This window comes from Oncorhynchus gorbuscha, linkage group LG11, assembly GCF_021184085.1.
Source record: "Oncorhynchus gorbuscha isolate QuinsamMale2020 ecotype Even-year linkage group LG11, OgorEven_v1.0, whole genome shotgun sequence".
In the NCBI taxonomy this organism is placed as follows: Eukaryota; Metazoa; Chordata; class Actinopteri; order Salmoniformes; family Salmonidae; genus Oncorhynchus; species Oncorhynchus gorbuscha.
The window spans coordinates 33426904-33443228 of record NC_060183.1 but is presented as its reverse complement, the minus strand read 5'-3'; the positions used below and the strand labels follow the sequence as shown (position 1 = coordinate 33443228).

The 16325-nt window shown below is 41.1% G+C and overlaps 1 protein-coding gene across 1 annotated transcript in view; it reads left to right on the top strand.

Annotated features, from left to right (window-relative positions):
• LOC124048539 (cadherin-23-like) overlaps positions 1-16325 on the top strand; it is a 548925-nt gene that overhangs the window by 482282 nt on the left and 50318 nt on the right. The window contains exons 45-49 of the mRNA XM_046369416.1: positions 2989-3114; positions 3359-3562; positions 5878-6336; positions 13676-13792; positions 14080-14304. Coding sequence (XP_046225372.1) covers positions 2989-3114; positions 3359-3562; positions 5878-6336; positions 13676-13792; positions 14080-14304 — 1131 coding nt within the window. The remainder of the gene's footprint in view (positions 1-2988; positions 3115-3358; positions 3563-5877; positions 6337-13675; positions 13793-14079; positions 14305-16325) is intronic.

Sequence of the window (16325 nt, the reverse complement as noted above, 5' to 3'; positions counted from 1 at the left end):
TCATACTATAAAATAATATAAAATAATGCCAGAGAATTCTAAGCAAATCTTGTCAGCTATATTAACTAGTGTAGGCCACAGCCATATGGAATAGCCAGATCAGGGCCTAATATAACTCAGAGTATGCTATTCTGTTCTTCTGAAATATACTGCATTTTTTTCATTTCATGTTTCTTTACACCGTCTAAAATAAATAATGGATTTATTGTGAAAGTGTAGGCTATATTACATGGATTTATTCGATTTTCTTTTAAAGTAGATGTTCCAAAGGTCTTCATCAGTGGATGGTAGGCTGCCAGGAGATGCTAAATGTGTTTATGTTAATTAACAGTCAATTACTGTGAGACTGGCAGTTATTTGCTTGACAGTCACCGGCTGACTAAATTTCATGACCGCAACAGCCCTATCTATACCATACACATACAATTATCTATAAGGTACCTCAATCGAGAAGTGAATTTCAAGCACATTTTCAACCACAAAGACCGGGACGGTTGCGCTAACGTGCACTAATGTCTTTTTTTTAACCTCCAATGTGATTAGCAGAACTTTGTAAGTAACAAGAAAATTTCCCAGGACATAGACATGTTTTATATGGGCGGAAAGCTTAAATTCTTGTTCATCTAACTGCACTGTACATTTTACAGTAGCTATTACAGTGAAAAAATACCATGCTATTGTTTGAGGAGAGCGCCCAACAACAACAAAAACGTGTATCACGGCAACAGGTTTGATACATTCACCTCTGAAGTTAAATAATGTACTTACATTGAGTAATCTTGATATGATTTGTCATCCTGAGGGTCCCAAAGATAAAATGTAGCATAGTTTTGTTCAATTACAAAACTATGTGATCATAGTTTGTCTATTTATTTTCCATTGATTGTATGTTGGCTAATAGGACCGATGGTAAAGGGAGATTACCTGCTCACCACAGAATCCTGACAAGGCTCCCAGACCTTCGTCGCCCATTTGTCCGTCTCTTCCTCCTACGAATGACGGGGATGAGGGCCTTTTTGGGCGTCTGAAGTAAATCCTTCCTGTCGGACTCGTTAACCTCTAGTGACACCCCATCCCGTGAACGGGACCGTTGTCATCATCTGACACTAATTAGCATAACGCAACGGACATACATATTACTAGAAAATATTCCTATTCATGAAAATCACAAGTGAAATATATTGAGAGACAGCTTAGCCTTTTGTTAATCACCCTGTCATATCAGATTTTCAAAATATGCTTTACAGCCAAAGCTAGACAAGCATTTGTGTAAGTTTACCGATAGCCTAGCATAGCATTTTGTCCAGCTAGCAGCAGGTAACTTGGTCACGGAAATCAGAAAAGCAATCTAATTAAATTGTTTACCTTTGATGAGCTTCGGATGTTTTCACTCGCGAGACTCCCAGTTAGAGAGCAAATGTTCCTTTTTTCCAAAAATATTATTTTTGTAGGCGAAATAGCTCCGTTTGTTCTTCACGTTTGGCTGAGAAATCACCCGGAAATTGCAGTCACGAAAACATCAAAAAATATTCCAAAGTAGCTCAATAATATCGACAGAAACATAGCAAACGTTTTTTATAATCAATCCTCAGTGTTTTTCAAATATCTATTCGATAATATATCCATCGGGACAATTGGTTTTTCAGTAGGACCGATTGGAGTAATGGCTACCTCTGTATTTTACGCGAGAATTTCTCTGGGAGCATCAGTTGACCACTTGCGCAATGTAGCCGCCTACAGGTATTCTTCAACATAAATGCGTAAAACTATGTCACAATTCTGTAGACACCTTCGGGAATACGGAGAAAGAGTAATCTGGTTGATAGCCCATTCACTGCTCAATAGGGACGCATTGGAACGCTGCGTTTTCAAAACATGAGGCACTTCCGGATTGGATTTTTCTCAGGCTTTTGCCTGCAACATCAGTTCTGTTATACTCACAGACAATATTTCTAGTTTTGGGAACTTTAGTGTGTTTTCTATCCTAAGCTGTCAATTATATGCATATTCTAGCATCTTGTCCTGACAAGATATCCTGTTTACTACAGGAACGCTTTTTTTCTCCAAAAATGAAAAAACTGCCTCCTAGTCACAAAAGGTTAAAGAAAAAGTATTTCTCCAGTACGGGGTGAGTAATCAATATCCTGATATCTAGAAGCTCTTATCGGTCATAAGACACGGTGGCAGAAACATTATGTACTAAATAAGTTATAAATAACGCGAAATAACACACACAATAGTACAATTGGTTAGTGGATTGTAAAACAGCAGCCATCTCCTCCGGTGCCATTCTACAAGCTTCCTTCCATTCACTGTCATTTTCGCTGAGCAGCTCAAGCCCCTGGTTCACCTGGAGAAGATTGACCCGAAGAGACACATGTAAGAAGGCGCCAATCGAAGCTCATTCCTGATGAGCTTCTATTGGCTGTCAATGTTGTTGATCCATCCTCAGTTTTCTCATATCACAGCCATTAATAAATAAAAATATCGTAGACAGAGTATTGTATGTGGAACGTTAACAAAAAATGACAATAAAATCAATTTGAATCCCACTTTGTAACATAACAAAATGTGTCCAAAGTCAAGGGGTGTGAATACTTTCTGAAGGTACTGTATGTCTGTCTGGATGTCTGTCTGTCTGTCTGTCTGTCGCTCTGGCTGGCTGGCTGGCTAACTGGCTCTGTCTCTCTCTCTCTGTCTCTCTTACTGTTTCAATTGACAATGTTTAATTCCTCTGCTACCTCTATCCCTTGCGTGGCCCTCAATACCTCTTACGCTTTTATTGTCTTTATATCTGCTTTCGTCTATGCTTCGATGACTCATGCTTCTCTCTCTTCCCACTCTCTTCCAATCTCAATCTTTTCCTCTTTCATTCATCAACCATTCTTGCCCTTCCCTTCTCAACTCTTGTATTTAACTTTCCTCTCCCAATCTGCCATCCTAAACATCACCCTTTCTCCCCCTATCCATTCCTCCATCCTCTCTCAGGCAGTGCTGTGTCAGTGTTGAATGGACCAGTGTTGGCTGAGGACAAAGACATTGGGCCCAACGCTGTGGTCAGGTACCGTCTGCTGGGAACAAGACTGGACCTCTTCACTGTGGACTCTGATACAGGTCTGACACGCACGCACACACATACACACATACACACATAATGGTCACTTAATCACACACCAATAACACATACACACACTCTCACTCAGAACCCCACACACATATCATTAATCATAATTTTCAAGTCAAATCACATTTTATTTGTCACATTCTTCGTAGACAACAGGTGCAGACTAACAGTGACATGCTTACTTCATCACCAATTATCCTACTGCTTGTACCTCTCCCCTGTTCCCCCCTGCAGGTGTAGTTCGTGTGCGACAGAAGGCTCTGTTGGACCGCGAGGCGTTTGTGGAGCCGCGGGTGGAGCTGCTCCTGGTGGGGGAGGATGTGGGAGGACTCAACAGCAGCGTGCCCCTCACTGTGACAATCATGGACCAGAACGACAACCCTCCTGTCTTTAACCCCCCCAGCCTCACTGTGCACCTCCCTGAGAACAGCCCCACTGGTGAGTGTGTTGATGGGTGGGTGGATGGATGGTGGTGTGTGTGGGTTGGTTCTTCAAACCTTATGGGGACCTAAAGTCCTCCAAAGTCCCAACAAAGATAGTAAAAGAAGAAAATGTCTCTCTCATGGGGACATTTCCTGCTTCCCCTTGAGGACAAAGGCTATTTTAAATTTAGGGGTTAGGATTATGTGATTTGGTTACAGGTTAAGATTAAGGTTATGTTGTCGTTCTGGGTTAGGTTCAGAGTTAGGGGTTAGGGAAAATATGATTTTGAATGGCAATACATGTTAGGTTCCCACAAGGATAGAAGAACACAACATGTATGTGTGTCTGTGTGACTATGCATGCATTCATGCATGTGTATGTACGTGCATGCATGTAAATAAACTCAGCAAAAAAAATATCAACTGCGTTTTTTCCCCCAGCAAACTTAACATGTGTAAATATTTGTATGAACATAACACGTTTCAACAACTGAAACATAAACTGAACATGTTCACAGATATCTGACTAACAGAAATTGAATAATGTGTCCCAGAACAAAGTGGGTGGGGGGGGGGTCAAAATCAAAAGTAACAGTCAGTAACTGGTGTGGGCACCAGCTGCATTAAGTACTGCAGTGCATTTCCTCCTCATGGACTGCACCAGATTTGCCAGTTCTTGCTGTGGGATGTTACCCAACTCTTCCACCAAGACACCTGCAAGGTCCCAGGCATTTCTGGGGGGAATGGCCCTAGCTCTCACCCTCCAATCCAACAGGTCCCAGGCGTGCTTAATGGGATTGAGATCGTGCTCTTCGCTGGCCATAGCAGAACACTGACATTCCTGTCTTGCAGGAAATCACACACAAGCAGTATGGCTAGTGGCATTGTCATGCTGAGGATCATGTCAGGATGAGCCTGCAGGAAGGGTAGCACATGAGGGAGGAGGATGTCTTCCCTGTAACGCACAGCATTGAGATTGCCTGCAATGACAACAAGCTCAGTCTGATGATGCTGTGACACACCGTCCCAGACCATGACGGATCAACCACCTCCAAATCGATCCCGCTCTAGAGTACAGGCCTTGGTGTAACACTCATTCCTTCCACAACAAACGTGAATCCGACCATCACCCCTGGTGAGACAAAACAATGACTCGTCAGTGAAGAGCTCTTTTTGCCAGTCCTGTTTGGTCCAGTGACGGTGGGTTTGTACCCATAGGCGACGTTGTTGCCGGTGATGTATGGTGAGGACCTGCCTTACAACAGGCCTACAAGCCCTCAGTCCAGCCTCTCTCAGCCTATTGCGGACAGTCTGAGCACTGATGGAGGGATTGTGCGTTGCTGGTGTAACTCGGAAAGTTGTTGTTGCCATCCTGTACCTGTCCCACACGTGTGATGTTCGGATGTACTGATCCAGTACAGGTGTTGTTACACATGGTCTGCCACTGCGAGGAAGATCGGCTGTCCGTTCTGCCTCCCTGTAGCACTGTTTTAGGAAACTCACTGTATGGACATTGCAATTTATTGCCCTGGCCACATCTGCAGTCCTCATGCTTCCATGCAGCATTCTCACACAGATGAGCAGGGACCCTGGGCATATTTCTTTTGGTGTTTTTCAGAGTCAGTATAAAGGCCTCTCTAGTGTCCTAAGTTTTTCTTCTTATTATGTTACTTTTTATTATTACTTTTTATTTTAGTCTGCTTGGTAAATATTTTCTTCTTCTTGAACTGCACTGTTGGTTAAGAGCTTGTAAGTAAGCATTTCGTGGTAAAGTCTACATTTGTTCTATTCGGCGCATGTGACAAATAAAGTTTGATTTGATACATCCACAAATACATTCATTGCTACATTGATTTTTTGACTTTTTAATGAATGATATATACCCATTGATTCTTGAGAATATAACTTAGAAATGCCTCAGGCTTAGTTCAACTGTCGTACTCCATCAGAACGCAAAATATAAGCTTGTTTTACTCCATTTTTTGTAAAAAATGTAATTGTAAATAAATACTGTATAGCCTCAAACTATACTTTCTATATCATGGATGGTAAACCCTTGCATCCATAGCTCTGTCTATTTGAGAGTGGTTACATTTCTCCAGTCCCAACTGTGTATTGAAACAGTGGCGGGGTGCCGCTTTGTTATTTTTTGAGCTGCAGATTTCCCTTTTAAGCCTAGTCCTACACAAAAAAAAATCTATTTCAATGGAGATTCTCCACTGAACATTATTTTTAGTTCAGGACTAGGCTTAATTTATGTCTGGGAAACATGCCCCTTGTGTTCAATCCTAACCTCTGTGTCCTCTATTCTTTCGTTTCTCTCTGTTCTAGGTGTGGTGGTGACCCAGCTGTCTGCCAGTGATGCTGATTCAGGCTCTAATGCCTGGCTGCTTTACCGGCTGGAGAGCGGTGCCCAGGACCGCTTCATAGTTGACTCCCTCTCTGGTGCCGTCCTGGTGGGAAACTCCAGCCTTGACCGTGAGGAGCGTGGCTCCTACCGCCTGGTTGTCGTGGCTACTGACCGTGGCACACCCTCATTGTCGGGCACAGCTACCCTGTCGGTCATCCTGGATGATGTCAACGACTCACGACCACGTTTCCTGGAACCCGTAACAACTATTAACATAAACGAGTCTACACCACCGGGCGTGGTGGTGGCAACGCTCACCGCGAAGGACCCTGACCTACGACCCCGGCTGGAATATTACATCATCTCTGTGGAGGCGAAGGATGATGGAAATAACCCTGTTGGTGGGCTGCAAGAGTCATTCGGCATCGATTTCCACACGGGTTAGTAGTCAACAGACAGTCGATCATGTTTAGTATTGTATCTTTACTGAGTTGCCTGTCAGTTTGTGTGGATGTTTTTCTAAATATGTGTATATGTGGCGCCTGAGCAATGTCGCAAACGGAGCAGCTGCACTTTCAAAATAGTATGTTTTTGCACCCCCACTTTTTTTCCCCAGAAAAGTATCGTGATCTATTGGGTAATTTGTCATTTTCAATGATAAGTAATGTTTTGAGCTAGTCTGTATTGAAATAGATCATTCAATTTTATATCATTTTATATAATTAACAGATTGTAGTTGAGCTTACACACAAAAAACAAACTAATTGGAATTCGTGTCAAAGAGGTCTAAGGCAGTATCTGAGTGCTAGTGGTGTCACTACAGACCCTGGTTCGATTGCAGGCTGTATCACAACCAGCCGTGATTGGGAGTCCCATAGGGCGGCGCACAATTGGCCCAGTGTCATCTGGGTAGGCCGTAATTGTAAATAAGAATTTGTTGTTAACTGACATGTCCTGCGCGCACAAGCTCCCGTTTGGCCTACAGAAATACATCTAACGGATGGGATAAAAAGTTATGTTGGGAATTATGTGTTCCAGCAATGAGCTGCAGTTTTGGAATAATTGCATCTGGTCGATTTTCTTGCGAACACCTAGTGCCATTTAGAATTGGTTAGCCTAGTGCTATGCTATAACCCCCCTAAACATAGATAGGTTCCACATTAAGCATATGCAAAAACATTTGTTTGATAAAGACAAAGAGCATATTTTCAACAGAATCATTAAGCCTCCTCACCAAACAGATGTTGTGGCCGTAATTCATCACCATACAGTGTTCAATATGGAATTGTCCATTTAGAACATTTCAAAGAACAGGCAGAATAAACTAAATCGAATGACTGTATATTGAAAAGAAGACAGATTTTAGTTTGTAACCCTGAAATATTTTCTTTAAACTCACAAAATTCAGCCGCGTTTCAAATGCTCAGTCTTTGAGAATTACTGTTCCAGACGCGAGACGCACTGCAAACTTTTTTCATTTGGAAAAAATATTCTGTTCTATTTTATGATTTATACTATAAAATAGGTGTGTCCTGACTGTGAAAAGGGTTTGGGCAATAAGAGCGTCTTGCTTGCTAAATTACCAAAACAAGTCTATGCCATTGTACAGCCATAGGCTTCCACAAGCAAGCAACACTGCTAAGGTTACTGACTTTTTGAAGATTGTAATTCCAGCAATTCATGCTGAAGTGAGATTTTCCCCGTCAATGAAATTTGGCACACCGGTTGAGAACTCAATACCCTAAATGGTCAGCAGATGGCGCCGTGATCCACTAATTATATGACAGATGATAACAACAGAGAGTAGCAGCGGTGGAAAAGAGGGGGAAACAAAGCAAATATTCTGGGTAGCCATTTGATTAGATGTTCAGGAGTCTTATGGTTAGATGCTGTTTAGAAGCCTCTTGGACCTATACTTGGCACTCTAGTACTGCTTGCCATGCGGTAGCAGAGAGAACAGTCTATGACTAAGGTGGCTGGAGTCTTTGAACATTTTTAGAGCCTGGTACATTAGTCCTGGATGGCAGGAAGCTTGGCCCCAGTGATGTACTGAGCTGTACACACTACCCTCTGTAGTGCCTTGCCGTCGGAGGCTGAGCCGTTGCCATACCAGGCAGTAATGCAACCAGTCAAGATGCTCTCGATGGTACAGCTGTAGAACCTTTTGAGGATCCATGCCAAATCTTTTCTCCTCTTGAGAGGGAATAGTTTTTGTTGTGCCCTCTTCAGAACAGATTATATGGGATTGATTATAATTTGTTTGTAAACTATTAGAAATGTAGCTTAAAACCTCTTTGGGATAGGGGGCAGCATTTTCACTTTTGGATAAATAGCGTGCCCAATTTCAACTTCCTGCTACTCATGCCAAGAATATAAGATATGCATATTATTAGTATATTTGGATATAAAACACTCTGAAGTTTCTAAAACTGTTTCAATCATGTCTGTGAGTATAACAGAGGACTAACCATTCAGAATTATTTATTTTTGAGGTCACTGTCTGTTCAATAGTTTCTCATGGGGAAACAATATTTCTTAGGCACTTGTTTGCAGTTCCTACCGCTTCCACTGGATGTCACCAGTCTTCTGAATTTGGTTGAGGTTATTCCTTTGTGCAATGAAGAAGTACGGCCATCTTGGAAAAGGGTAACGCCGTTGAGAGTTGGGCAAGACTTGAAAAGTAGTGTTAGATTCCTCTCATCCTCTGTTGAAAACAGATAGACCCGTCTTCAATTTGATCGATTATTAATGTTTAAAAATACCTAAAGTTGTATTACAAAAGTATTTTGAAATGTTTTGGCAAAGTTTACAGGTAACTTTTGAGATATTTTGTAGTGAATTTGCACAAATTGGAAGCTGTTTTTTTCTGGATCAAACGCAACAAATAAATGGACATTTTGGATATATATGGATGGAATTGATCAAACAAAATGACCATTTGTGATGTTTATGGGACATATTGGAGTGCCAACAAAAGAAGCTCGTCAAAGGTAAGGCATGATTTATATTTTATTTCTGCGTTTTGTGTAGCGCCTGCAGGGTTGAAATATGCTACTCTCTTTGTTTACTGTTGTGCTATCATCAGATAGTAGCATCTTATGCTTTTGCCGAAAAGCCTTTTATATTTATTTGAATTTGCCGCTCTGCATTTTCCCTGGCTTGTGGCCAGTGAGACACAACCGTCCCCTTATCCTAGAGAGGTTAATTAAATGGATTAATATTATTGTGTTTCTCTTCCAAGAAAAACTAGAATGCTTTTTACAGTATCCTATGTAGGCCCCAGGGTTTCCATTCAAAAATATGGCATTGTATAACGTGACCGGTCTGGATAGGCCTAGACTACTAAGCGACTGCGAGTGAAGAGCAAACTAATCCTAACATTTCCACACCGTAATTGTAGGCTAACCAATACCCAAAGGGTGATTCAGTGAAAATAAAATGTGATTGATTAATCAAGACCTGTCCCCATGCTTGTCTAAAGCAGCACAAAATGGACCTTAATAGTTGACCAAATGCAGGTAGACTATTGCTTCAAATCCTATTATAACAATTGGATGACTTTGGGTGTTTCAGTAAGCAACAATTTGTTGCCTTCAATTGCATTAGCCTACTTTATTCCAATATTTCTGTCATTCAATTATATTTATTCCCATAGTAATTCGTTATGCATCCATCACGATGTGGTTAGAAAACAGTGCATTTGGTGGGCTATGCAAAAGAGAGAAGTGACATGCCTCACAAACATCCATTAATACATTTAAAGTCCTTAAACTCAGCAAGAGTCTTTTGTCCTGCTGATAGCCCATCAAGGGTGGATGGCTTCTTTTGTTTTCCAATTTATTGGAAAGGCTGCTAAACCATTTACACTTGGCCCACAAAATTGTTGCATACTTACAGTACAGTGCCCTTTCACCATTCTCTGCCCGACTCTCTACTAATACCACCAGATTGTTCTGTAATAGGGGGCCTGTGATCTGTGGTCTGTGATATTGAGTTAGAAATATAAATCTTTAGAGTACATTGAAAGTTTGCTCTTTTTTGGCTACTAGGCTACACTTTACAATAGAGCTCAACACAGACTGGCCACAGCATCTATCAGCAGTCTAAATTGTGACAGAAATTGTTGGAGTTTTCAGACCAAGCCGTGCTATTAGACTATCCTTTTGTAAATTAATGGAGGTGTGAATGTTTGTCAGTATCTCTCCTATTGCGCTAGAGTCCTGCATCAGGCAAAAACAAATCAGCTGGAGGGTGGTCCCGGAGTTGAGTAAATACAATTGCACAATTACGCTTGACATGTGGACTGACAATTTTGGAAAAATAGGATTATTTGTGCCTGACCGCACATTACATAATGAAGAGTGGCTGTTATCCACCATGGAGTGGGACAGTGCAGCTCAAAACTGCAAATAAAATAAGGCTAGCTATTATGAAAGAATACTTGTGGATTTGTTGATTTCCTCTAACACTTCAAGAGGCCTACTGTCCACCTGGTAATTGTGTGGTTCCAAAGGATAAAGCGTCACCTTCAGATGGATGTGTGGTTTCAGAGAGAAGCCAGCTGCGAGCCTGCGACCAGGCATGGTGGAAGACATCGTTTTCCTGCATAGCAATTTGAAGAAATCCAGTGATGAATGGACTGATTTTGAAGTTATTGTTTTAGTATTTTTATTTGTTGTCTAATATTAGAAGGCTACTTAAAACCTCTTAAGGTTCCGCCCCTTTAAAAAATATATATCTTCCTGAAATGACATACTAAAATCTAACTGCCTGTAGCTCCGGCCCTGAAGCAAGGATATGCAAATTCTTGGTACCATTTAATGAGAAACACTTTGAAGATTGTGGAAATGTGAAAAGAATGTAGGAGAATATAACACAATAGATCTGGTAAAAGATAACACAAAGAAACAACCAACTGTTCTTTTGTATTCTTATTTGTACCATAATCTTTGAAATGCAAGAGAAAGGCCATAATGTATTATTCCTGCCCTTGGTGCAATACACATTTTGGCCACTAGACGACAGCAGTGTATGTTTTAGACTGATCCAAAGAACCATTACATTCTGTTAAAAATGTATCAAGACTGCCCAAATATGTCTAATTTGTTTATTAATAACTCTTTATGTTCAGAATTGTGCACTCTCCTCAAACAATAGCATGGTATTATTTCACTGTAATAGCTTCTGTAAATTGGACCGTTCAGTTAGATTAACAAGAATTGAAGCTTTCTGCCAACAATTTCTGCCTGAACAAATATATTAAATTGCCTAAATACACTAGTAAAATTCACAAATAAATATAGTAGATCAGGTCTTGAAAATATGGGCAACCTTTTTCCCCTCCCTATCCTTGCTGAACTCTTTCATTCAGTTCCTTCTTCACATCAACAAATAAGGACTCAATGTTTCAGAAACTCACTTCATATAGAGGAGCTATCACTCTTTCACACTGTGGTAAATAAAGCCAGTTTGTTATTTAGAATTATTTATTTCTGCTTTTAGAGGGAGAGAAACCAAAAGCCTACTGTGCCTAATTGTCAGTATACCTTAGCCCCACCCATCTCTTTAAGGGTCACATGGGAGGCCATGTACTTAACAACCAAAGATTTCAAGATGAGTGTTAGACTCTCTGGTGGAAGACTAGGTTTGATCTGAGCATTCTGACCTAACAACAGCAGTCAAGCACCAAAACTAACTGGCTAATGTTGACTAACTTGCTAGCTACTTCCAGACACGAAGAAGAAAACAGCTCACACTGACCATTTTACTCGTCCTAGCAGAGCTGGTTTGGCTGTGTTGATGTTATCAAGTAGCATTGGTGACTGTAACTGTGCTATTGGCAACAATTTAAATACTTTTTTTTTTGCCAACTTTTACTGACACCGGTCATATTTAACGGTGTTGAGAATTCGTAAATTCGTCAGTTATTTTGCGCTCTGGCACCCTCAGACACGAGTGCTCTGAAATCGGAGAAAATATCCAGAGCTAATTTACCAGCTATGTCTATCGACAGTTGTCACAGTGACATCATGAACATTCTATTGAAATGGTTAATTGCGTAGTGGAGTTTTTTGTTTAGACATGTAGCTAGCTAGCTAAACAATGAGCCATAATAATGGCTCTGAGATACGAGTCATTTTACTACACAGATAATACACATAATGTTAGCTAGCGAGCCAGCCAGCTAACGTTAGCTAGATAGCTAACAGTACACTTTAACTTCAAATGAAAATTACTTTCTGACAAAATCAGAAATGTGTAATATCAGAAAATGTAGCTAGCTAGACTATCTTACCCATATACATGGATGGACGCTTCTCCCGGTCACGGATGCCATCATTTCCCTTATCTTGAAGACGTAATCCAGAAACAGGTGTTTTATATAATAGCCTTCTGTGTGTTCTCTTTTCGACTCCCTATGCATATTTGCAATCAAAACGCCAGAATTTTCTCCATCTCCTTAACTATCATATTCTAATTCCACTGGGCATTCCACAGATTTCAAAACTTGGTCCTCCATAAAGTGGAGAGCAACCCTTTTTGCAGTTCCACTACGGGATATTGTTCAATAAAGCTACTTTGGAAAGGATTACCTACACATAATGACCGGCTCATGTTATACACAGAAGCATGCTACATGGCAGACCAATCTGAACTCATCTCTCGGCATGTCCAGCCCAGCCATTATCTCAGCCAATCATGGCTAGCGGGAAGGTTCCTGACTTTTTCCTTGGCTAAACCAACTAGGCTCGTATTTAATAATTGTATTTGCAGATGGCATGCACGTTTGTTATTAAGGTATATGAAAGTTCACATGTACCAGAAGACATTTCGGACAAAAAAAAAGTTTACCTTCAAATCGCTCTCCTGTTAAGTAGTGACGCGGGACATACGCCTAGTTCCCTGAAATTAGTCACATATGTTTAAAAGTTACCTTGTCCATTTACCATCTGATTAAACTTATGTATTTGGCTCGGTCAAATGTAGGGTTAAGCAGCGGTTTCGAAGACACAAATTACACCTAGTCCTCGACCAGAGAGAATTTTGGCCGGAGATTTTCCATTTTTTAGTCCAGGACTATGCTCAATCTGTGTCCAGAATAACCTCCCCATAATGTTTAAATTAGTGCAATGGCATGATGTCTTACATGAAAAAACAAGTTTATATGACCAAGTAGATTAATGGGGTAAATCTACTCTGAGGTTGTTTTTAGGCTGTTTCAGAGGTTTAATTCTTAATCAACAATGTTCAACAAACATCTTTTGTTGAAGTTCAGTAGATCAATAAAGCTACAGTACACTAGCAGTAGTCAAGCTGCTTATACTGAAGAAACCTGTCAGTGCATTGGTCAAATTAGCTTTAGAATTTCTAAAATTTCACTTAAAATGTACTTTTTTGCATTGATTTTTTTATTGACTGAATATATATTCAATTGGGATGTGTTATCTGTAATGGTTATAATAAATTAGTTGCGCACTGTTGGCATATAGGCCAAGATGAAGAAAAAGTTATTGACTTCAGTATAATTTATTGTGGCAGAACCTAAACATTTTTTGTTTGTTCTGTTCATAAATATGGATTCCCTTGTGAAGAAACAGTGCAGATTTGATTTATATATATTTTTTGCACCCCCACTTTCAGACAGGCACCCATGGTATACAGTATAAGTCAACTGTATGTCAACTGTGTGCGTGTGTCTGTGTATGCGTGTGTGTGTCTGTGTTATATGCTTGTATATGTGAACTGTGAATGTGTGCCTGTGCATGTGTGTTCCCACAGGTGCTGTGTTTGTGCGTAACCCACTCAACAGAGAGCTGGTGGCCACCTTTGAGATTCTTGTGTCGGTGCATGACAACGCCAGTGATGTCATTGACATGTCAGTCAGCGTACCTAATGGTGAGTCTTCATCTAAAATCACCCTAATTCTATTTTTTAAAGAATTGTTTGGTTTATCATCACCTTTTTGTGGCCCTATATGTCTCTCAATATTCAACACTTTGTCAAACTAACAGAAGTCAATAGGAATTGACTTACTGCAGCTCATGATAAAACCAAGCATAATTACCTTACAAACAAACCTCAATCAGTACAATAGACTCAAAATAGGTTGAATGACAATGCTCTTAATCTCTCCTGTCTCATTACAATAATAACCCTCTCAATTACCGCTCAACCATTAACAGCGAGACTGATAGTGAACGTGCTGGATGTGAATGACAACGCCCCGCGGTTCAGACCCTTTGGAGTGGCCAACTTCTCAGAGAAGATTCTGGAAGGTGCTCAGCCAGGCACCACTCTGCTGTCCGTGTCAGCTGTGGACCCAGACAAAGGCCCTAACGGACAGGTCATCTACGAGCTGCTACACCTGCCCAGAGGGGACTACCTCAGACTGGAGGACCCATCAACTGGTATAACACACACACACACACAAATCTCAATCAAAAAGGGCACATCATAACTTTTTAAGACACACACATTTGATTTACTATGTAACCGGAACAACAGAAATTGTACCCCTTGTAAAAATACAACCTTTGTCCAAACACCAAGCAACCTCAACAATAGATTTTGGCCTTTTGGTATAATGTTTTCTCCAACACCCTACTCAACAAATTGGATGCAGTCTATCACAGTGCCATTTTGTCACCAAAGCCCCATATATTACCCACCACTGCAACCTGTACGCTCTCGTTGGCTGGCCCTCGCTTCATACTCGTTGCCAAAACCACTGGCTCCAGGTCATCTGCAAAACCCTGCTAGGTAAAGTCCCCCCTTATCTCAGCTCGCTGGTCACCATAGCATCACCCACCTGCAGCACGTGCTCCAGCAGGTATATCTCTCTGGTCACCCCCAAAACCAATTCTTTCTTTGGCTGCCTCTCCTTCCAGTTCTCTGCTGCCAATGACTGGAACGAACTTCAGAAATCTCTGAAACTGGAAACACTTATCTTCCTCACTAGCTTTAAGCACCAGCTGTCAGAGCAGCTCACAGATCACTGCACCTGGACATAGCCCGTCGATAAATAGCCAAAACAACTATCTCTTCCCCTACTGTATTTATTTTGCACCTCAATATTTTTACTTTGCACAATCAAATCTACCATTCCAGTGTTTTAATTGCTATATTGTAATTACTTCGCCACCATGGCCTATTTATCTCACCTCATTTGCTCACTTGGTTTAATATACTTATTTTTCTACTGTATTATTGACTGTATGCTTCTTTTGCTCCATGTGTAAATCTGTGTTGTTATATGCGTCAAACAGCTTTGCTTTATCTTGGCCAGGTCGCAGTTGTTAATGAGAACTTGTTCTCAACTTGCCTACCTGGTTAACCTGTTGCGACGAGCCATCCCGGATCCGGGATCGTGAATACAGCCTCAAGCTCATTACCATAACGCAACGTTAACTGTTCATGAAAATCGCAAATGAAATGAAATCAATATGCTAGCTCTCAAGCTTAGATTTTTGTTAACACTGTCATCTCAGATTTTCAAAATATGCTTCTCAACCATTGCAAAACAAGCATTTGTGTAACACTATTGATAGCTAGCATAGCATTTAGCGTAGCATTTAGCGTTAGCATTCAGCGTTAGCATTCAGCAGGCAACATTTTCACAAAAACCAGAAAAACATTCAAATAAAATCATTAACCTTTGAAGAACTTCAGATGTTTTCAATGAGACTCTCAGTTAGATAGCAAATGTTCAGTTTTTACAAAACTATCAACAACACTATCATCTCAGGTTTTCAAAAATATGCTTCTCAACCATTGCAAAACAAGCATTTGTGTAACACTATTGATAACCTAGCATAGTATTATGCCTGACATGCCTGACATTCAGCAAGCAACATTTTCACAAAAAACAGAAAAACATTCAGGAGATAATGGGGACAAATGGCTGTGAGACAGGGGTTATTTCTAGATACATGGAAAGTGGGATGTATACGGAGAGTGTGGGACAACAGAAGGCGAACAGCAGAGGGCCTAAGGATCTTAGCGATAGGGAAAGGTCCGATAATACGGGGGAACATTTTTCTGGACTCCACCCGGAGGGGAAGATCCCAAGATGATAACAGGGAGCTGGGGTCTGGTGGAAGTCTGCCTATTGTCGATACCTGGAGGTGGTCTTGAGAAGAGCGACCTGGGCTCTCTTCCAGATACAGCAATGGATTATTATCTGGGCAGAGGCTATGCTGACCTCTTTCTCTTGGAAAAGCGGGGGCTGATATCCCAGGGAACTCTCAAAGGGTGAGAGACCTGTAGCAGTACAGGGAAGGATGTTGCGGGCATATTCCACCCAAACAAGTTGCTGGTTCCAGGTGATGGGATTGGTGGAGACGAGGCAAAGAAGAGTCGTCTCAAGGTCCTGATTGGCTTGCTCCGACTGGCCGTGAGACTGGAGATGAACCAGAGGACAAGCTGGCCG